At 35.2% G+C, this 22,518-nt stretch overlaps 1 protein-coding gene across 4 annotated transcripts in view; it reads left to right on the forward strand.

The window, feature by feature from the left end:
* The first annotated feature begins 2,233 nt into the window (after nucleotides 1–2,233).
* The window catches only part of LOC136033285 (hillarin-like), a 137,325-nt gene continuing 117,040 nt past the window's right edge, over nucleotides 2,234–22,518 (forward strand). The window contains exons 1-3 of one of the 4 annotated variants that reach the window (XM_065714043.1): nucleotides 2,234–2,360; nucleotides 10,788–11,060; nucleotides 16,675–16,755. In XM_065714043.1, the coding sequence (XP_065570115.1) occupies nucleotides 16,675–16,755 (81 nt within the window). In that variant the 5' untranslated portion in view covers nucleotides 2,234–2,360; nucleotides 10,788–11,060. Of the gene's footprint in view, nucleotides 2,361–4,142; nucleotides 4,204–10,787; nucleotides 11,061–16,674; nucleotides 16,756–22,518 lie in introns of those variants that run through there. The other 3 variants (XM_065714044.1, XM_065714047.1, XM_065714046.1) reach the window with 3 other exon arrangements.

The raw sequence follows: 22,518 nt of genomic DNA on the forward strand, positions 1-22,518 counted from the left end.
TCTACAGTTGAAAAAGAGAAGGGACGGAAACAATCATCTCATATTATAATTATTTATCATATTTAGTGATAATTTTAAGATTTTTATTTGCAATCATTCAAGTATTTCAAATTTCAGTTATATTCTACAATTAAAATTAGTGATGGTTCGTTTTTGGTATATGAAGTAGAAAAAAAGAAAAAAGTAAAAAAAGCAAAATTAAAAGAAAAAAGTAAAATGAATGAAGCTGTTCTTTTCAAGATTTTTTAGTCATTGTCTCAAATTTCACTTGACCCAAGTATATTGATTTGTGACAGATTACAAGTATCTTTTATATAAGAATTCATTATTGAGAAAAGGGTTTGAGAAATAGTTTCATTGTAATTTGAGAGAGTTACCTAAAAAAAGTATTCAACTCTGTCAAATGATATGAAAAAGTAATTCATATAAATATGTTACAAAACTGCCCAGTTTTATTTAGCTTGGTTTTCTCAGACATACTAAAGACATTCAAGATCGGAAAACACAGCCAGACGTTGTGAGGTCTATAAACCTTTAACTTTTAACCCTTATAAACTCTTAAGAAATCCAACAAGGACAGAGATAGGAATAATAGGTTGTTTTTTTTTTGGTTTTTTTTTATGATTGAATTGTTTTTCGTTGTAAAATAGTGTCAGGTTTACAATTTTTGAAACAGATTTCCACTAGAATCTTTATGTGGTATACACAGGGGCATAGCAAGAAGGGCTTTTGTCGATTCTATACTTCTGTGAAACCAGAAGTCATTTCAAATTTTAAAAGTTTTATTTATGCAATGGCTATCAAAATATTTTCAATGGTTTGACGAGGCTCAACCCTTTTCCAAAATGAATTCGATCCCCCTCCTAAAAATTCTGGGAATTGTTAGGTGAGATAGGGCTACTAACCAAAGGCAAGATTTTTGAAGAAAAATGCGGTAGAATTAGTTAACATAGGGTAAAATTAGAAATTCACATTCAAACTAGAAAAATTTGCTATGCTTCTCGCTGTGCCTTTACTGAATATGTTTTCTGCAACAGCCGACCAGTCTTGCAAGTGCCAGACGCCTCTGCTATCAGTTCACGCCTCTGCTATCAGACGCCTCTGCTGTCAGTTCACACCTCTGCTATCAGTTCACACCTCTGCTATCAGACGCCTCTGTTGTCATCTCACACCTCTGCTGTCAGTTCACACCTTTGCTATCAGACGCCTCTGCTATCAGTTCACACCTCTGCTATCAGACGCCTCTGCTATCAGACGCCTCTGCTATCGGACGCCTCTACTGTAAGTTCACACCTTGCTATCAGACGCTTCTGCTATCAGTTCACACATCTGCTATCAGACACCTCTGTAATCGGCTCACACCTCTGCTATCAGACGCCTCTGTTATCAGTTCACACCTCTGCTATCAGACACCTCAGCTATCAGTTCACACCTCTGCTATCAGTTCACACCTCTGCTATCAGTTCACACCTCTGCTATCAGTTCACACCTCTGCTATCAGACGCCTCTGCTGTCAGTTCACACCTCTGCTATCAGACGCCTCTGCTATCAGTTCACACCTCTGCTATGCGTCGCCTCTGCTAGCGGACGCCTCTACTGTAAGTTCACACCTCTGCTATCAGACGCCTCTGCTATCAGTTCACACCTCTGCTATGCGTCGCCTCTGCTAGCGGACGCCTCTACTGTAAGTTCACGCCTCTGCTATCAGACGCCTCTGCTATCAGTTCACACCTCTGCTATCAGACACCTCTGCTTTCAGTTCACACCTTTGCTATCAGACGCCTCTGCTGTCAGTTCACACCTCTGCTATCAGTCCAAACCTCTGCTTTCAGACGCCTCTGCTATCTGTTCACACCTCTGCTATCAGTTCACACCTCTGCTATCAGACACCTTTGCTATCAGTTCACACCTCTGCTATCAGACAGCCTCTGCTGTCAGTTCCCACCTCTGCTATCAGTCTCAGAGTACCGACTTTATTTATTGCAATTTGGAGCCCATTTAAGCTCCATAAACTTTTTCATGAAAATATTAAGTAAAAAAAAACTAATCTTGCCTGTACATTTTGCTGAAAGACTTGCACTTTTAAACTAATCACGTGGACCCTTCTCATGGTGATACATGGTTATGCCGAACTACATTTTTGCACATTTAAATACTAATAAAAAGAAAGACAAGGAATTTGATATTTTTAGAACTTTGGATCTTAGGGAAATGATGAGTAAGTTCTTTCTTTTTCTAGGAGACCAAAAAGATCTTTTAGTATCATTAAGTGCTGTGGTATCTCGGCAACTGTAAGCAAATTACTTGAGGATACATTGTCTATCTTTAAAAGTGGCAACATCTTGCGCTTAATTTAAAAAGTGAGTTATTCTTGTCCATCTTATCTTTATTTTAAAAATGTCTTTCTTAATTCCAAAACAAATGTTTGTTTGATGCCTTAATAAAATCGTATTCAGGTAGACTTAGAGATTGTTTTGACATGGGAAAAGGTTAACTAAGGGTTAAATAATGTGTCCCAAACCAATGAAATCTAAAATAAGGGGGGGGGTCTCTTAGAAAAGAGTTAACTGAGGGTTAAATAATATACCCCAAACGAAGTAGATTCAAATAGAAAGGTGGGGTGGTTGACCCTCCTCGTGTTTTATTTTACTTGGAATGTATATAGCCCCTTTCATATGCGAAGTAATTTCTGTTCGTTTTAAGTTTTAATGTCGCTCCTTACTTTCAGTTAAAAAAAAACTCGTTTTCTTATTTAATCTATTAAAAATTGGAATAATTTCTGATTGCGATGTTAGCCTTCTCTGCAGCTAATCTTGTAGTTCTTTTGGGATTGGGCTTGTTTTTATTGGTTCCTATTTTTGTTTTTGAAGTAGATTATTTCCTATAATTAATTTTGTGTGCATAGGGTTGAGTGTGTATTCACCCAAGTCTCTATTTATGGATGTATTATTATGTAAGTTTCGTTTGATTTCGATTTCGACCTGTTGCCAAAAAGTATGTCTGTAATAAAATTTAATTCTTTTTTAATATACGACTCTGAACAGATATTAAGTACTCTATCCACAAGAGATATTACCACACCTCTTTTGACCGGGGAAGGATGGTTAAATTTGAAGTGAAGGTATCTATGTAAACGCTTATTTACACTACGTGTTATCAATACATCTAGAAAAGGTGTTTTTCCATCTGTTTCGGTCTCTAGAGTGAATTGTAGGTTTCTATCGCAAGTATTTAGATTTTCTAGAAAACTTTTAAGTTCACTTTCAACATAATTCCAAACTGAAATTACGTCGTCCGTGAAGCGTCCCCAAAACACATGATTAAGAGTACCCAAATTCTCTTATATTAAGATTATGTACCCAATTTCTCTCATGAATACTGTTATTGCTCAAAGTTTTAAAGATGCATTCTTCTAAAGCCTTAAATCCCACACCAGTAAACGATTCGAAAAAAACCCACAAGCACGATTTACCTAAATATATTCCGAAATTTACTTCAAAACTGAAAAAAGTTTGTTTAGAAAATAATTTATGTTTTGTCTTCAAAAGTAATTTAAGCATAATGAATCTTCTCAATTCTGGTAAGGATAAAACCCCAGTTACTCGTCTAAGAGGGTTGTATCAAATACCATGTAGTTGTGGAAATTATTACATTGGTTGAACCCACCAAAATTTAGGAACAAGATTACAGCAACACAAAGAAAGTATTGAAAAAGCATTAAAATCTAGAAATAGCTCCATATCTTTCGATTCAGCTTTTAAGCAATCATGTTTTTGAAATTCCAAACGATTACGTTCTATATGACGAAACAATCTAATTAGCAATGACCTAGGAATCAAACAAACTATCTGCGAAGCAATCGAAATCAAACGAAACTTAAATAATAATACATCCCTAAATAGAGACTTGGGTGAGTACACACTCAACCCTATGTACACAAAATTAATTATAGAAAACAATCTAATTCAAAATAAAACAAAAATAGGAACCAATAAAAACAAGCCCAATCCTAAAAGAACTACAATATTAGCTGCAGAGAAGGCAAACATCGCAATAAGAAATTATTCCAATTTTTAATAAATACAGTTAGTGAAATGAATGAACCTTTTTAGCTTGTAAAATGTTAGCTTTTATCACACAGTCTTGGCTGAACTTTTCTGTAAGAAGTTTTAAAAAATAGATTTTTAACCATGAACTTGTATTGTAAGTGTGTTATTGTTTATTATTTTCTTTGCTAAAGATGGCCCTTAGATATAGGGCCGAAATATTCAAATGGGTTTTTTCCGTTCGCTGTCTTTGGAAAAAAGTCCTCATTATTCTCTCTTCTGTATTTGTAGAATAGAGCTTGGTTCAATTATGATATTGAGCACCCTGAGCTGGTCCTGGGGGTGGGGGAAGCGGATGAGGGATATGTATTGCAGTATTCTTGGTGAATCTGGCTGAAAAAAAGCCGAGTGTAAACGACATTCACCTTCGCTCACCCAAAAGCGTGTTTACACTATGCTGTCGTCTGCAGCAGCTAATTGCCGACAATTTTAGTAAAAGTCGAGCACCAACACTTATATTTATGATTGTCCAATGCGTGCTTATTGTTTTTTAAATAAAAAAAAACAAGTTTTTTTTTTTACTGAAAGTAAGGAGCGACATTAAAACTTCAAACGATAAGAAATTACCCCGTGTATGAAAGGGGCTGTTCCCTCTTCAACACCCCGCTCTTTGCGCTAAAATTTGACTCTTTCTCTCCACTCTACTTTGTAAAACCGTAAAAACTTTAGCGTAAAGAGCAGGGCGTTGAAGAGGGAACAGCCACTTTCATATACGGGGTAATTTCTGTTCGTTTGAAGTTTTAATGTTGCTCCCTACTTTCAGTTAAAAAAAGAAACTTTTTTTAAATTTAATTTCTGAGCGTTTTTTGCTTAATCCTTGTTTTGATTTCGGTTCTCCGCAGATGAATAATTAAAGCGAAATTTGCATATTTATTTATTTGGTTAAATGGCTTTCCCACAGGAGGAGGCCCAGTTGCCGTCTATTTTTTGGGGTATTTAAAAAACTTTTAGTTTTTTACGAACGTTTTCAATAGTAAAAGATAAACGTAGCTTACGAATTAGCTTACGTAACAAACTTCTATATTCGTATGTTTTTATTACGTATATGAGAGGGTTCGCCCACTCGTCAATACCTCGTTCTTTACACTAAAGCTTAAATTTTGTCCCCCGAATCACAAAGGCCGTAGAGTAAATAGTTGAAATTACTAAAAACACTTTAGCGTAAAGATTGAGGTGTTAGGAGGAGGTGAACCCCTTATATGCGGAATATTTTCTGGTCGTTTTAAGTTTTAATGCTACTCCTTACTTTCAGTTGAAAAAACTTTTTCATATTTATTTCTTCGTTGTTTTTTTAATAATGCTAGAAAATGCTGTGCCCCCTTCATGGAAATCTTCTTCCCCCATGACAAATTCCGCCATGGAGAGTTTACCCCACATAATTCCCTCTTCTCAACCCCTCCCCATAACCAAAAAATCCCCTTGAAAACGTCTGTACACTTCCCAATACCCATTACTATATGTAAGCACTGGTCAAATTTTGTAACTTGTAGCCCCTCCCACGGGGACTGTGGGGGAGTAAGTCGTCCCCAAAGACATAGTTAAAAAAATTTTCTACTACGCTGAATAAAATGCCTATATCAGAATTTTGATCCGTTGACTTTGGGAAAATAATTAGTATGGGAGGGGGCCTAGGTGCCCTCCAATTTTTTTGGTCACTTAAAAAGGGCACTAGAACTTTTCTTTTCCGTTAGAATGAGCCCTCTGGCAACATTCTACGATCAGTGGGTCGATACGATTACCCCTGGAAAAAAAACAAACAAATAAACACGCATCCGTGATCTGCCTTCTGGCAAAAAATACAAAATTCCACATTTTTAAACAATTCGTGGTAACGAACTGTAGTAAGGAGCGACCCGGCTCAATAGTAAACGAAACTAAAATATACGCTAAAATATGCTAAAATATACATCAAAAGAATCGGATTTTCATGCTGATTTTAAATATATAAGTTTCATCAAATTTAGTCTTTGTCATGAAAAGTTACGAGCCTGAGAAAATTCGCCTTATTTTGGAAAATAGGGGAAAACACCCCCCAAAAGTCATAGAATCTTAACGAAAATCACACCATCGCATTCGGCGTATCAGAGAACCCTATGGCAAAATTTTCAAGCTCCTATCTACAACAATGTGGAATTTCATATTTTTTGCCAGAAGACAAATCACGGGTTCGTATTTATTTGTTTTTTTTTTGTTTTTTTTTTCTCTTTTCCCCAGGGGTCATCGTATCGACCAAGTGGTCCTAGAATGTCGCAAAAGGGCTCATTCTAACGGAAATGAAAAGTTTTAGTGCCCTTTTTAAGTGACCAAAAAATTTGGAGGGCACCTAGGCCCCCTCCCACGATCATTTTTCTCCAAAGTCAACGGATAAAAATTTTGAGATAGCCATTTTGTTCCGCATTGTCAAAAACCGTAATAACTATGTCTTTGGGAATGACTTACTCCCCCACAGTCCCTGGGGGAGGGGCTGCAAGTTACAAACTTCGACCAGTGTTTACATATAATAATGGTTATTGGGAAGTGTAGAGACGTTTTCAGGGGATTTTTTTTTGGTTTTGGGAGGTGGGGTTGAGGGGAGGGGGCTATGTTGGAGGATCTTTCCTTGGAGAAATATGTCATGGGGGAACAGAAATTCAATGAAAAGGGCGCAGGATTTTCTAAAATTACTATAAAAAAACAATGAAAAAATAAACATGGAAAAGTTTTTTTCAATTGAAAGTAAGGAGTAGCATTGAAACTTAAAACGAACAGAGATTATTACGCATATGAGGGGTGCTAAAAATACTTTAGCATAGAGAGTGAGGTATTTAGGAGGAGATAAATACCTCGCTCTTTATGCTAAAGTATTTTTAGTAATTTTAACTATTTATTCTTCAGCCTGTCTGATTCAGGGGTCATTCTTAAAGAATTGCGACAAAACTTACGATTTAGTGTAAAGAGTGAGGTATTAACGAGGGTACAAACCCCCTCATATACATAACAAAAATTTAAGAATATAAAAGTTTGTTATGTAAGTTAATTCTTAAGTTACGTATATTTTTTACTTATAAAAACATTCGTTAAAAATTAAAATTTATAGTTTCCTTTTTATGTAACCGAAAAATTGCAGGGCAACTAGGCCTCCTTCCACACCCCTTATTTCTCAAAATCGTCTGATCAAAACTAAGAGAAAGCCATTTAGCCAAAAAATGAATTACTATGCAAATTTCATTTTAATAATTTATGTGTGGAGAGCCAAAATTAAACATGCATTAATTCAAAAACGTTCAGAAATTAAATACAAAAAACTCGTTTTTTAACTGAAAGTAAGGAGCGACATTAAAACTTAAAACGAACAGAAATTACTCCGTATATGAAATGGGTTGTCCCCTCCGCAATCCCTCGCTCTTTACGCAAAAGTTTTACTCTTTGCCACAATTCTGCTTTTTAAAACAATTGAAAGCTTTAGCGTAAAGAGCGAGGGATTGCGGAGGGGACAACCCATTTCATATACGGAGTAATTTCTGTTCGTTTTAAGTTTTAATGTCGCTCCTTACTTTCAGTTAAAAAACTAGTTTTTTTTATTTAATTGTATATAGAGGCAGTTCAGTATTTATGCGTTATTATGTGAAACCAAAAAGTCAGGGAATAGGACGTTATCAGTGCTTATTAGGATTTACAATGACAAATAAGAGAATCGGAGTTTCAATTAAATACTGGAAATAAAAATTAAAACAATTAAATGATTTCTGGAGCGGATTACCCTCTACTAAATTCCATGACCAAACTACAACCAATTTGGCATGTGCAAATATAATTATAAAAAGCACTAAGTTTTATTTTTTTTTCAATGAGTCTTTTTCATTCTGGAAATTAATTCAATTCAGATGGGTTTTAATTATACATTACATTTATATTACATACACTTGCAAATACTTTTTAAAAATAAATTCTGTCCCATAATCCATATTGATTTGGCCCTCCAAGCATGAACTCAAATTCCCTCCAAATAATTAAATTAAAAACACTACAACAAAACATAAATCTCAACGGGAGAAAACAAGATCTTATATCGCTCTCAAAAATACTACTAAAATAATAAATAGTTACCCATCTTCTCTTACATTTATTCAATACCATTTTAAATTGCTTACTATTACATAACGCTTCTTACTCAGATGTTTTTTTTTTAGATTTATTTTAAATGATGCAAGACTCGGTTTACTTTTAAATGCCTCTGGTAGGCCGTTCCAAACTCGTGAACATAAAATGTCAAGTGAAAAATCAGAACGAACACATGGCGTATACAAAACAACCAAACGGCTTCTATCCCGTAATCTACCCTAGCGTGTTTCAGCCGAAGAAAAAAATTCCTGAAAAGCATTTTAGTCGTAGAAAATGAAATTATTTGTAAAAAAAAACCAGACCAGTAAGAAACTCCCTTACTATGTAAAGAAAATAATCTGTCTCGTTAATTTGGTTTAATGCTTTTTGATTTTTTTTTTTTTTATTGTATGGAATGTAAATGTTGCCGTCCAGATAAAGAATAAAGAAGGTGAAGGATCTTAACAAGAAAAAGTGCTTAAGTTTTGTTTAATATCCCGTACAAATTTCATAAGGAAATAAGAATTTCCTGGAAATTTCCCTGGAATTTCTGTTTCGCTGGAATTTCACTTTCATTCTCCATATCTTTACTCTTTTGGATCAGTTTTTTTTGGCATATCAGAACTTTAGAATCAGGTTTTAAAACTGATTTTAAGCACTTCATATTTTCTTACCATTCTTCTCGCAAATCTGGAATTTATTTAAAAAATACTTTTTCTTTTCACTTTTTAGAATTTTAGGAAGCGAGTTATTGTGTTTTTTATAACCTTCTAATGAAAATCTCGTTGGTTCACTTAAATAATCCATCCACATTATCATCTTCTTGTTTATACAATCAAGAAGACTTTTAGAAACGGCCACAGAAGCCGGGGTAAAAACTTTCTGGAGTTGCGAACTACACACTCTTCACACCATTCTTTGAATTTTTCCATAACAATACAATGAAACAACTTGAAAGCTGTATCCAAATTCTTATCTTCATACAATCATGACCAGTCTATTTTACCCCCTTCCTCTAAAAAAAAGTTTTATACTATGATACGATAAATTAAGAAATTTCAAATTTTGGTTAATATGGTGACTTATAATTCCATTTTCTTGAATCGAATACGATGCCAAATTGGGGTAATGGTCAGACATATCTTAAACTAAAACAGAAGCAGAAGTCAGGAAACTTGAACAAAATTATTGTCAATTATCGAATGAGACATTTGCGTCACACACGCCCGAATGGTCATAGACGGATATCATCCGAATTCAGCCGTCATAGAAAGGAAACCAAATGCATCTTTTTTAACGGAAAACTGAGAGAACAACTTAATATATTCTTATTGGGGTATCCTCTCCAAAATGCTTTTCAGATGGGCAAAAATATTTGGATTGATCCAGGAGGAGGGTGGTATGCCTCACCAATTAGTACCTTTTTATTATGAGCTACATTTACTTCAATAAGAAGAAATTCTTAAACTCCTTGTATTTTAGTCATCCGGTTATCATTACAAAACGAGTTTAGAGAATCATTTATATAAAATGCTGGAAGATCAACCAGTGTAGACGTCTGTTGGCTTAGGAACTTTACATACAAGCCAAAATTTTAGGGTGGGCAACCTCCCTTACAAGCTGAATATCACTTATAAAAGAGCATAGCCCTTGACAGTTTAGTTGAACCATAGAAAAATTAGACGAAATAAAGGTTTCTGTCCTATTTGCAGTTGTAGAGGGTGTATTAATTTCCACTTTTGAAGGTTTAAAACAAGAAAACCTAATCTTGAACTAATAGCTTTTAGGAAGTAAAAGAACCTTAAATATCGAGGAAAAAAATGGCCTGAGCAAATGTGGCGGAACAGGATGCATAGAACATTTTTCAATGTTTCTATTAACTCGGCTCACATTTTTACTAGGGGATTCAAAGGCAGTATATTTGGAAAAATATTAATGTGGAACATATTATGAAGTGTGCTGGACCGCCAGTTTTCTCGTTTTCTTCATGTTAAAAATGAGTATGGATTAATTAAAACAAATATTATCTATTCAAAATAAAGAGCAAATTTGACACTTAAAATGAGCAACATTTTCATAGCTGCTTAATAAAATCTAGTTTTTCCCAAGTCATTGCCTCCTCCTCCCCATCAAAATGAAATTTATGTGATCAAGCAAATAACCAACACAATTACCTTTCTTCTAATATTGACCACAGCAACCCATACAGCCGTGGCGCTCGGAGAAACTTGCCCCGGTTGTTTCTCTTTTTGAAAGACCCCGTGCCCGAGTATATACCATTGATTTAAGATCAGTCACCCCGGGTAAGTAAGAGGACATTCACAAAATACATAATAATAGGATAATGATAAATATTCCCATTCAAACTTTGGTAAAACAAAGCTTAAAATATTCCCCTCCCCCAGCAATTTTCTGGTGACACACTCTTATTTCTAACTAGTAGCTTGTCATAGAAAGAGCGTAAAATGGCAACGAATTTAAAAGTCAAAATTCCGCAATTGTTGTTACTTGATACAATTAGCTACTGGCCCCTGAAACTAATTTACCTCCCAAAAAGCTTTATCAGCAGATTATTGAGCCAAACGTTATCTTTTCTTTCAGATGCCAGGAATTCAGTTCTGGGATTCCTTTGAAATGTGCACATCAGTCCCCTAGATTATAGTTAAGCTCATACTGACGTGTTTTTTTTTTTCTGCTGGCTATTTTTTTTTTCGGATGAGCGAATTTACCTGTCGGCGACACCTTGTGGGAACAGCATCAAACCTCAGGCTTAAGAGACTATTAACTAACAGTTCAGTTTGCAAAGCCCCGTTATAAGAGATAGTTTTTACTTTGAAGAATTGGATTTTTGTTGAAGACAGAAAGATTGTTAAGGTAATGGTAGTGCTTTTTAATTATTTTTTCTGTTAAAATTCTAGTTAATTGACTTCTTGCTATCTCGGAAGGGGTTTAGGTTAGGAAAATGAAACTTTCAGGGATGGGTCTACAGGCTAAAGTATGTCCTAGGAAGGTATTTTAAAGTACTCACCTCCACTCCTTCTCCCTTCAGAGGGCTCTGAAATTTGCCTACGTGACAGGTACATTTTACCTTAATTTTCAGTTACTAGTTGCTTTTTCTCTGCCTTTAGTCCTGAAAATGCAATTCCTGTTATTTGAGCAGAATTTTGAGCTTTATCAATTTTTTTCAAAATTTAGGAAATGTATTTGCATATCTTTAAAACCTAATAAAATGGAATTCAGCAAAGTTAGGAAGCTGAAAACAATTTTGTTGTTCTTCAATTAAGCAGAAGATCTATTTTGCAAGGTTTCACTTTTATAACACACATATTTTTAAAGGCCATCAATGGTCAGGGCCCTCTAGAGGGAGAAGGAGTGGAGGTAGTGGCTTCAAAATACCCTCCAGGACATACTTTAGTCTGTAGATTCATCCCTGAAAGTTTCATCTTCCTAACCTAAACCCTTTCTGAGATAGCAAGAAGTCAATCAACTAGAGTTTTACCATTATTTTTCTGTAAATAACGCTGGTAAATATATGCTGTAAGGTAGAAATTAGAAAGGTAAATTTTTCGATTCAATCACCAATCATAACTAAGAAATAAAAATACATTTAGCATCAGAATTTCATCTCGAAACTAAATATAACATTTATTTGTGTTGGAAATACACCCCTTAATGTGCAAATATATACCTTGAGTTCATTTATATGCTATTCTGAGTAACTGTTTAATCAATTTGAAGGAACGAGTGACTTGCGGAGAATTTAGTGCATATATACCGCTGAAGGTACATATTTATACATGAGGGGTGAGGTGAGATAAAGTTTATTTCCGACACAAACTAATGCCATCTTTGGTTTCATGATGAAATTCCAATTCTAGCGATATATCTTTTTTTTAACTTTAAGGACTCAAAATGCGATTAATATAAGCAATTATATTTGAAACAATGTTCGCGATTCATATTCTCGAGTACTTACCACAAACTCTCTAGTGAGAAAAATTGGCATTTGTAGCTGATTGTTCTAGGGGGGGGGGCTATAAGTTTCCTATCCTGGGCTTTCAATAATGGCTCCTTTGTTGGACTTTTTGTTTTGCTGCAATGACTTTTTCGAGGGGTTACAGGTTCTTTTAAAAAATTCCTGCAAATTTATTTTTAAAATAACATTTCAGTTTATAGTATTCTAACCTCTCAAAATATTACTGTGATTCGTCAAAGATATCAAACACTTGAAACCTTTTAACGTTATGAAATGCATGAAATTCGAGTTAAAAGATTTTAGTTACGATTTTGGTGAAGGTATACTAACAATCATTTGGGTTGCCTTTGGTTTTCATGCAACGCATGCTTTCGCAAACATTACAACCTACTTTTTCACATATTCAAAATTACTTCGTCTGAGCCAAAATGTATCTTTCAGAAAAAAAATATTATATCTTACAACTTTTGCATCTTTATATAACTTAGTTATCTATGTACATCTTCTGGACAATTTTTTTTCTAGAAAAAGATACTATATTTCTATCTTTTTGGATTTTCTATACAGATTATAATGCCTTTTCGACTTCTAATATACCCTCTGGAAAGAGATATTCATTATTCGATGTTTGAATTTGCAAGTAACTGTGCATGTTTTGATGGTAACCTAGTTTATTGAAAAAAAGGTTTGTCTTCTGGGGCAAGTACCTCTGGCGTCAATTCATAAGAATTTATGGGGGGGGGTGATTGTATTTTTTAAATTTTAGGGTGGGTATATTTGTCGTTATTTAGGGGCAAATGTCTCTCCCATCCTCCCCATGTCTCTCCCATACTCCCCATCCATGCCTCTCTCTACTGACACCACTGGTGAAGAGGCCACACAAGTGCCAATATACAGTCTTTTGAAAGTTTCTCCGGTACTTATTTGTTAGCCAGTACACACTCGAGAATTCGGATCTATAAAATCAGGCAATAACCGGTTTATTGCCTTTTGTTTACGGAAACAATTAGATTCGGCTCAGTGGAAAACTACATTGTAGCTATGTTTCAATAAATTTTTCGTTGGTATTTTGGTTAGGTTACATTTTGCATGCATGCCCGCTATACTTAACCCCCTCCCCCTTGATGTGCAAATATACAGCCCAAATTATATATGTATTCTATCCATCTCCCAAGTGTCTCTGTTGTTTCAACTCCGTACCTGTAGATCCAGATTCTTGAGTGTGTACTGGCTATTGCTGTACTGGCTTGAGTGTGTAAGCTCAATATTAGTAATTTAGTCTGTTATCATATGTATGCGTTTCTTATGTCCTTAACAGAAGTCCGACAGTGTTCAATATTGCCTAACGATAAAATAATTATAAAATAAGAATATATTTATTTATTTATTTCTATTCTATCTATTATATTTATTATTATATTTATTTATTTATTATAAGAATATATTTATTGATTATATTATAATATTGAGCTTATTTTATAAGCTCAATATTAGTAATTTAGGTTGTTATCATATGTATGCGTATATTATGTCCTTAACAGAACTCCGACAGTGTTTGGCCTAACGATAAAGAATTATTGCCTAACGATAAAGAAATATTCTTGCACTTATAACTAGTATACTTTTTCGTTTTTATTATTACTGAAATATTGTAAGGCAGCTCAAGTACCTTACCTAATCAACACCTTACCTTACCTAATCAACAGCAAAGGGGAAAGAAAAACTTTGTCAATGTACAAAAGCGAGGAAGTGCAACCCGCGGCTAAATAATTAAAATACTTCGAATGCCTATCGTTTGATCCTCCTTAAGCCGCCGTGCGTGTTCAGCGTACTCTAATGAAAAGCCTTACATTCCATATGACCTAATATGCACTTCTAAGCTGGGTTTTTTGCCAACCTTACTTCTCATTGTTTTCTTGCATTGCTTGCAAATTACAAAATGTGAAAAAATGCGTCCTAATTGTTGTAATGAGGGCCACGAGCATTCTTAACATTAGGAAGCTTATACATGGGTACTTACGTAGTATCGATCACACTCAAGAAGTTTAATCTGTTTAAAACCGGTTTTTCTGTGTGCACTCTCAGATAATCAGCCTAACCTGAGTTTGATAAACTACTATGCAGGCATATTTTATTTAGATATTTAATCTATAGAGTTGGTTAGGTTAGGTATAATTTTGTAACTAAATTGTTTTGTTATAAATACCATGTGTATTATATTTTCATCATATTTAAGTATAGTCAATTATAATTAACCTAACTTCACTTCTTGAGTGTGGTCGGGATAACACGTAAGAGCCATTATATACAAAATGCGGAGAGCAGTTTATGCCCTACCGTCAGAAGAAACCCTGCCTTCTCCTCCTTGATTAGTCTGGTTATTAGTAAATTAGAAAGGAACACGCCTTTCTCCCCTTCCTGACCAATAACTATTTCGGGCCAGTAATCAGGTATACCTTCAAATGCTTCAATACTAAGATAAATAAGAAAAATAGAACAGTATTCAAATCTAGCATTAATAGCACAATTCTTATTCGTGTTATTGCCCAAAAATGAAGGATTGTTGTAACCATTGTTTGTCTATTAAGACTGACCTACACCAACTAAGACGGTATTTTAAGAAGAAATTATGTGTTTCTTTTTTATTACTTAACCTTATTAGAAAATATAAGGCGATTAGTTTTTTTTTTTTTGCTTCAGACAATATATTTTCTTCGCAAGCCCTTAAAGTGACTCAAATCTCTAAAGAATGGCTTCTTTTCTCAGCTTGTCAGTTCTCTTTTTATCTGTTGGCTATTTGGCGCAGACAAGATACTTTCGTGGTAAGCTGTTCAAGTGGCTCCAGTCCCTAGGGAGGACTTCAAAATAATGTTTGGAGAATAAATTCCTGATCTATAAACCTTATTGACAGGCACGTGCACCATGGGAGGCATTTGTTTGACAATTTTAATTTGAGACGATTTTACTGGCTTAAGGCCCGCTTTATTTAGACATGGTTCCAACGTAGCTGAGTCTAATCTATGTCTAGCGAGCAGAATTCTTGAAAGAAAAATAGCTGATGATTTTTAATTTAAGGAGAAATTTCAACTTTAATCTCGTAATGCTGAAGGTTAAGTATATCAATTACCGAATTTTCTATGAAATATTCTACTTCCTCAATAAAGTTGCCAGAGGCTACTCTGGTGCTAGTAGTTTTTAAATTACCGAATTTTCTATGAAATATTCTACTTCCTCAATAAAGTTGCCAGAGGCTACTCTGTCAGTGGTGCTAGTAGTTTTTAAATAGCCTTCCATATTTAATTGCCAAAGATCCAACTCTTATGACTTTCCCATGCTCTTTGATATTACCTACTGCTTTTTTAAGGTGTCAATGACATTAAAATACAACAGTTGTTACTTCTTGACTCAGAGGTGGCTCTAGAGCATTTTTTTTTTGGGGGGGGGGGCAATATAACAAGGTTGCCAATAATTACCAAATTGACGATTTTATTCAAAAAGCGTAAAAGAGAGAAAAAAACAAATGAGGGTGCCAGACTTGGGGGTGGTCCTCCCGGACCCCCAGGATCTGCCCCTGCCTTGACTCCCCTTAGGCCAATTCACATCCTGAAAAGTGCCATTTTCTAGGATCTGTCTTTTGGTTGTTTTAAAATTATAAAGTTTAAATGGTAATAACAGATTGTGTTAATTGGCTTAAAATGGGTAGTATGTACTCTTATGCTTTTATGGAGTTATGTTTTGCTTGAGGGGTGTAAGACTAATATCAACTATGTCCATTTCTTTTCCGTTCAAAGTACCAGCACACCAAATTACCTGAAATCAATTTTTTGATTCGTTCCAAAATCGAGTTCGAATCCATTGACTATCCGTTTGGCATCTTTATCCAGTCTTCATATCTGAATGAAGGTAGCACATAGAAACGATAAATACATGTCATTTTGAGAAATTTGCAGTGCCAAAGATCGAGCCAATGAATTCTCCACTGATCGCATTAGTCTCTTAGACATGGCACATAATGGTGTTACTGAATTCAATGACAAAAAAAAAATCAAGGGATGGGTAATTGCCCTCAATCCCCGTCTTCATGAACACATTGAATAAACAATGAAAAGACTATCAAAGAAAACGGTAACAAAATAACAGGACTGTGAGTACTGTTGGTTGTATTCGACAATAACCTGGACCAGGTAGCCTAACAGCAGAGAACAAAAAAAAGTTCAAATGACAAATTATGCTTTTTCGACATGTTCAACTCTAATATCACCCGTTGGGAGAGGTGACTTGTGCTGCCAGGTCTAATATCCAACTCTAATATACCAAAAAGAGGTGACTTGCTCTGCCAGGTGCTTCGCTCTTTACCAAGATTTAGATAGGAATATTTCTCATTTGCCTTTTTTATACATTTTTACCCCCTTGATTTACCCCCTCCCTCCTGCCGGTATACATGCCTCTAATTGTATGCAAGCTATTATTATATGTCAAATAAACAGTATGGTTCATTAATTTTTTCTTCAGATGTCACCAGCAGTGGTAACCAAGCCTCCTGACATCGGACAACAGTGGCTTTTGCGATTAAAGCCAATTCGAAAACATGAGGTATCAAGCCCGTATGTTTAGCTACGAATATCCCGCATGTTAGATTATTATTTCTTGTTTTGTCTGGCCATACCTATATGTTTGTATTTTTTCTACCCCAGTCATTATTCCTTGTTTCCTGTTTCCTTGTCTATGTCCTTGAAACCATTTACTTGCTTGACCTGAATGATCGGATGATAATAATAAAAAAAGACTGGTGTTATTTCAACGTTTTGAAATATTTTTATATAAGTTTGTGCCTTAAGGATGTGCAACTAGTGTCTAGTGAATTGAACTTTATGTACATATGCATGCAAATATGTGTATGAAACATGCATAGACTGGCTAAAAAGCATGTAGAACAAAACACGTAAAATAAAAAAGGGAAACGATAGTGTCTGTTGTTTTGTGAGGATCGGAGAAAAATAGTTGGGTAATTTCACTCCAATTCCGACCTTTTATTCCCCCTCCAAAAACATGTAGCTTTTTCTGAAAGTGCGAACTTGATCCCCGAGTCATGAACCAAAAAAGGATATACCTTTGAAACCAGGTATAAATCCCGCATTGTAATGAAACCCATTTACTGCATCCGTGGTTCCCAGCCGATTTTAAGTCAAAATTTTACGTGCATTCACGTGAAAGAAGCTTAAAAACCCATTAACTTGGTATTTTTCGGGGTCGTCCTCTAGGTATTTTTTATACCAATGAAAAATATTGTGTGAATACAGCATCTTTTATATAATGTATAACGTCATTGCAATACTATCATGGATCTTGTTTACTCTTTAAAAGCATTTGAATGTGACATCATTCATATGATTTTTTTTCAAAATTAAGGATCTAAAGCATAGTCAGACCCATGACCCACCAAACTGTCACCATTCCTCACCGGCCCCACATTGGGAATCACCGGACTGAATGCAATCTTTAGTGAGATATAATCAGTATCTCCTATAGAACAAAAAAACGCATACTCTCTTGTGGGCATCCAAAAAACCAAAGACTGATTTGATATCCGCTGTTCAGGTAAACTGGTACTACCCGTTCTATGGCCTCTGCCATCAAGTCATGGTTTTCAGACTAGCTATTGGGTAGCTACATCTCACCAACACTGTTAATTATATATTGTAGATTTCGACATTTCAACCTCAAATGTTCATAAACATGATTTTTGCGATCAAACTTGTGACTTCTGTAAGCGTGTTTTTTCCTTTAAAAATTAATTACAGGTAGCTAATAAGTGCCTAATACACTAGTTTTGACTACAAATATTGCGATGAAAATGAAAATAAAATATTCATAAGGCCTAAAAAGGGAAGTTTCTGACTCAATTATTACCCTTTCCACGTTTTCCATTTTTAAGGACGTAGGTTTTTCTTCGGTTACTTTGATGAAAGGATTAAAAAAAAATCAATTGAGGAAATTTATGTTGTAAGATGGAAATCAGATATAAAGAAAAAGGAATATACCATTAACCCCCCCTCCCCTTCGTTGCTCCTTCCAAATATATAATAATCACTACTGTCACAATTATGTCCCAGTCCTCCTTAATGGGACTGGACTTGGTCCTAGGCCAAAATTTTGTTGACTTGCATTATTTTTTGCCCTTATTACTTGTCAGTAGTTGGTTCATAATGCCAACTTAATTTTTTTTCATAGATTAGAATTAATGTTCATAAAATTAATTTTAGTAATCAAACTTGTGACTTTTGTAAGATTTTTTTAAAATTAATTAGTTAATGAATGCCTAATGCACTAGTGTCTGACTGCAAATATTGCGATGAAATTGAAAATAAAATGCACACAAGACCATTCAAAAATTGGGTACTTGCCCCATTAGAAGGGTCTGAGATGTAATTTCCAGGGTTGTGATTATAATATGCGGGAAGAGCACTGAATGGGGAATTGAATGGCACATTTTTTTATAATTTCTATCTGAATTCTGTATTACAATATAAAATTGCCGATCACTTTTCTTCAGCTGCTAAAACCAACTATTCAACTGTTATTTTAACAACCAAAAAGCTTTCTTTTTCAATATAATTGTTTGATATTAAGCCATTGCATGAGAATTTCTTCAAATTTACTTATATTGGTTATTAACCTTTTCGTTAATGCTAATCTTTCAGTTTAATACAAAGTTGATCAATCATAAAAGACAGGATAGACCTGTCATAACTTAGATGAGAAAAAAATTCACTATCTTACATTGCAGCTTGGAGCAATCTAAGGATTTTTCCTTGTGAAGCTCCAGAGTTTATAATTGAAGTAGTTTTCATTGTTGTTTAGTGACCAGGTGCAGTTGGGTGATCTGTAGCTTCCCATTTACACTCCATTGAGGACCACTCAGCATTCAGCCTTCGTTTGAAAATGTCAACAGATTCTGCAGCAACTGTGTCTTCAGAGAGATTATTCCAATTGTTGACAACTTTTGGGAAAAAGAGTTGAATGCGGACTCTGGTTAGGGTACCTAACAAGTTTCAGCTTATGGCCTCTGGTTCTTGAATTAGGACCAACAAAAGGAAATAACTCTGAGAGTGTGCTGGCCTTCATTAACTTGTAGGTTAGATTGGCATTGCCTCTGCTTCTCCGGTATACAAGTGTTGCTAGTATTAGCTTAGCTATAGTCTTACAGTGTAAGAAAGTTTCCGCGTGATGGATATCATTTTGGTGGCACGCCTCTGCACGCATTCCAAAACTTTTATGTTTTTTTTTAAATACGTGGAGGCTAGAGGCTTTCCAACCTGGATCTTGGGTAGAACTAGTCATTTATTTAGAAGACGAATGACTTTGGGGGATCGAATAGAAAGGGTGTGCTTAATCAGTCCCAAAGTTGAACTAGTACCAGCAGCACATTTCTCAGCATGGGTACTGAATTTTAATTCGTTGTCAATTATGACTCCAAGATATCGCTCATTAGACAGTTCGTGGCTACGAACTATAAGTATGGAGCTACTCGGCTCAATAGTAACCGAAACTCTAAAAAAACAGAATTTTGGTATCAATAGATGCATCAAAAGAACTGGCTTTTTACGCTGATTTCAAATATATAAGATTCATTAAGTTTAGTTTTACCCATCAAAATCTCTGAGCCGGAGAAAAATTTTCTTGTTTTTGAAAAAAGGGGAAAACACCCACAAAGAAAGTCGAAGCTGCTCCCTCAGATGAAAATTGCACCATCAAATTCAGAGTATCAGAGATCCTTACCGTAGAAGTTTCAAGCTCCCATAAGCAAGAATGTTGCATTTTGTATTGTGTGCCAAAAACGGATACGTGTTTATTTGTTTTTTTCCCTAGGGGTAATCGTATCGAACCAATCTTCCTAGAAGACCGGGAGAGGATGCATTCAAACTGACATTAAAAGTTCTAGTTCCCTTTTTGACTGATCAAAAATACTGGAGGGCACCTGACCCCCTCCCATGCCCGTTTTTCCAAACTTGTCCGATCAAAATTTTGAGATAGCCATTTTGTTCAGTATAGTTGAAAGATCGAATAACTGTGCCTTAGGGAGTGACGTGACCCCCTACAATCCATGGGGGAAGGTCTGTAAGCTATTAAATTTGCTCTTTTTTATGTAAAGTATTTGGTATTGGGAAATATACAGATTTTTCGGAGGGGGGATTTTCTGCTGGGGAGGGAAGTTTTCGGGGGTGAAATTTCCAAGGAAGATTCTACACTAGGGGTATTTGACAAAATTCCTATACGAAGTTCTTTTTATTTGTCTGACTTTCTTTTTACCGACTCAATTTTGTATATGGAGATGTTCCACTGGAATTGTCCGTGGAAAGTTTTCAGCGGGTTTGGAATTGTTTGGGGAACTTTTTAGTGATGGTTGGGGTCTGTGAAATGAATTTTCCATGGAAGAATTTTTGCAGGAGAAATTCTCCATGGGGGAATTTTCCGTGGAAGCAACTTCCCACTGGGGGGGGGATTTCCGGGTAAATTTTTCCACAGAATGGGGGTACTTCCAGAATGATCGGAAAAATAATTAAAACTTTGAGTCTTTTTCAAATGAAAGCATGCTAAGAAGAATTTTTCTGGCAGAATTGTCCGTAAGAAATTTTACGGGGGGAATGTTCAGCAAGGACGGAATTGTCTGAGGGAATTTTTGGGGGTAGGGTTTAATGTGGGAGGAACTATCTATCAAGAAGTTTCCCGTAAGGGGAAAGAATTTTTCTTGGAGGGGGAGCCTGATTTATTGGCACTATTGAAAAACAATCAGAAATTAAACAAAAAAGAACAAATTTTTTCAACTGAAAGTAAGGAGCAACAATAAAACTTGAAACGAGTAGAAATTATTCTGTATATGAGGGAGTTGTCCCTCCTCGATACCTTGCTCTTTATGCTAAAGTTTGACTGTTTGTTCCATTTTTTTAAGAATGACTCCTGAAACACAAGCACCGTTTAATTAGAATAATAAGCTTTTTGTTAAAGTGCTAAAAAACTTTACCGTGAAGAGCAAGGTATCAAGGAGGGAGGCAAGCCTCTTATATACTGAATAATTTCTGCTCTTTTTGAGTTTTAATGTTGCTCCTTACTTTCAGTTGGGTGGCCTGAGAGAAAATAGGAGCGAAAAGAATTCTTTTTGCCGAAATGAATGGCATGGCACTTGGCAACATCACTGTTTTAAATGCTTGACAATAGAAAGTAAAACAACAAATTCTTAAAATTAATGCCAGAAAGGACAAATTACCTTAAAATGTGATAAGAAAATGAAATTCCTGGTCTCAATACGGTAAACTTGCCTAAAACCGTTTGAAATTGGAAATCCCTCAACGTCCAAAATGATATTACACAGTTGGAGTTAAAAAAAAAAAAAAAAAAAAAAACTGAGAATCTACGTTAATCCCCTTGTTATGCCAGAAAAAAAAGAAAAAAAATGGTTCCAAACCCAAAAGCATATTTATAATAACAAATTAGTCAAATTTCGAGTAAAGGCATAGACCTACTTACTGGCCAGGCTGTATCCCGGATTTTTGTTCGGGAGAGGGGTACAAAACAACTTTACAAAGCACATCAAAAATCTGTACAACAATTTATAATAACAATTTAGTCAAATTTCGAGTAAAGGCATAGACCTACTTACTAGCCAGGCTGTATCCATGATTTTTGTTCGGGAGGGGGGTACAAAACAACTTTACAAAGCACATCAAAAATCTGTTTATATGCATTTGTTTTTACTTCTTTACAAACCGGGTGAAATATATTTGGGGGGAGGAGGGGCCAAACCCACTCCCCCTGGATACGGTCTTGCTTACTGGGATTGACTTCAAAAGTAAACCCAAAGATGAGATTACTTTCCTGTAGCAAAAAGTGTTCTTTATTTGTATTGGTTTATATCTTTGACGTATTTACTCAAGCCAATCATATTATTTCTTGTTTCTAGAGAGATAAATAAACTCGCCTGTTTAAAGCCTGATTGGTTTTAATACCTCCTGAGGGAAATTCTAAGCCACTAAAGAGAACGAAATTTTAAATCCAATCTAATTGGGTCTAATTTTAAGCCAGTAAAATGAATGAAAACATTTTGAGTCACTACTTTTTTACAAGGAGTTCCTCTGTTTCTCTTTGGTATACATAAGAATTATTTTTTAGCTTTATTTGCAAGGAATTGGTTTCAAGTGTTAGTTGCAATCTTAAAATAAAGTTTCCCTTTAATATCAGATTTCGACAGGAGATTGACAGAGACTTAACGTCAATTAAAAAGCACCTTCCTGTATTTTTCTGTCATACCAATTACCATATTAAAGACTTAAGCTAGATATTAACCTACCTTCTGTAATT

This window comes from Artemia franciscana, chromosome 11, assembly GCF_032884065.1.
Source record: "Artemia franciscana chromosome 11, ASM3288406v1, whole genome shotgun sequence".
Taxonomy (NCBI): domain Eukaryota; kingdom Metazoa; phylum Arthropoda; class Branchiopoda; order Anostraca; family Artemiidae; genus Artemia; species Artemia franciscana.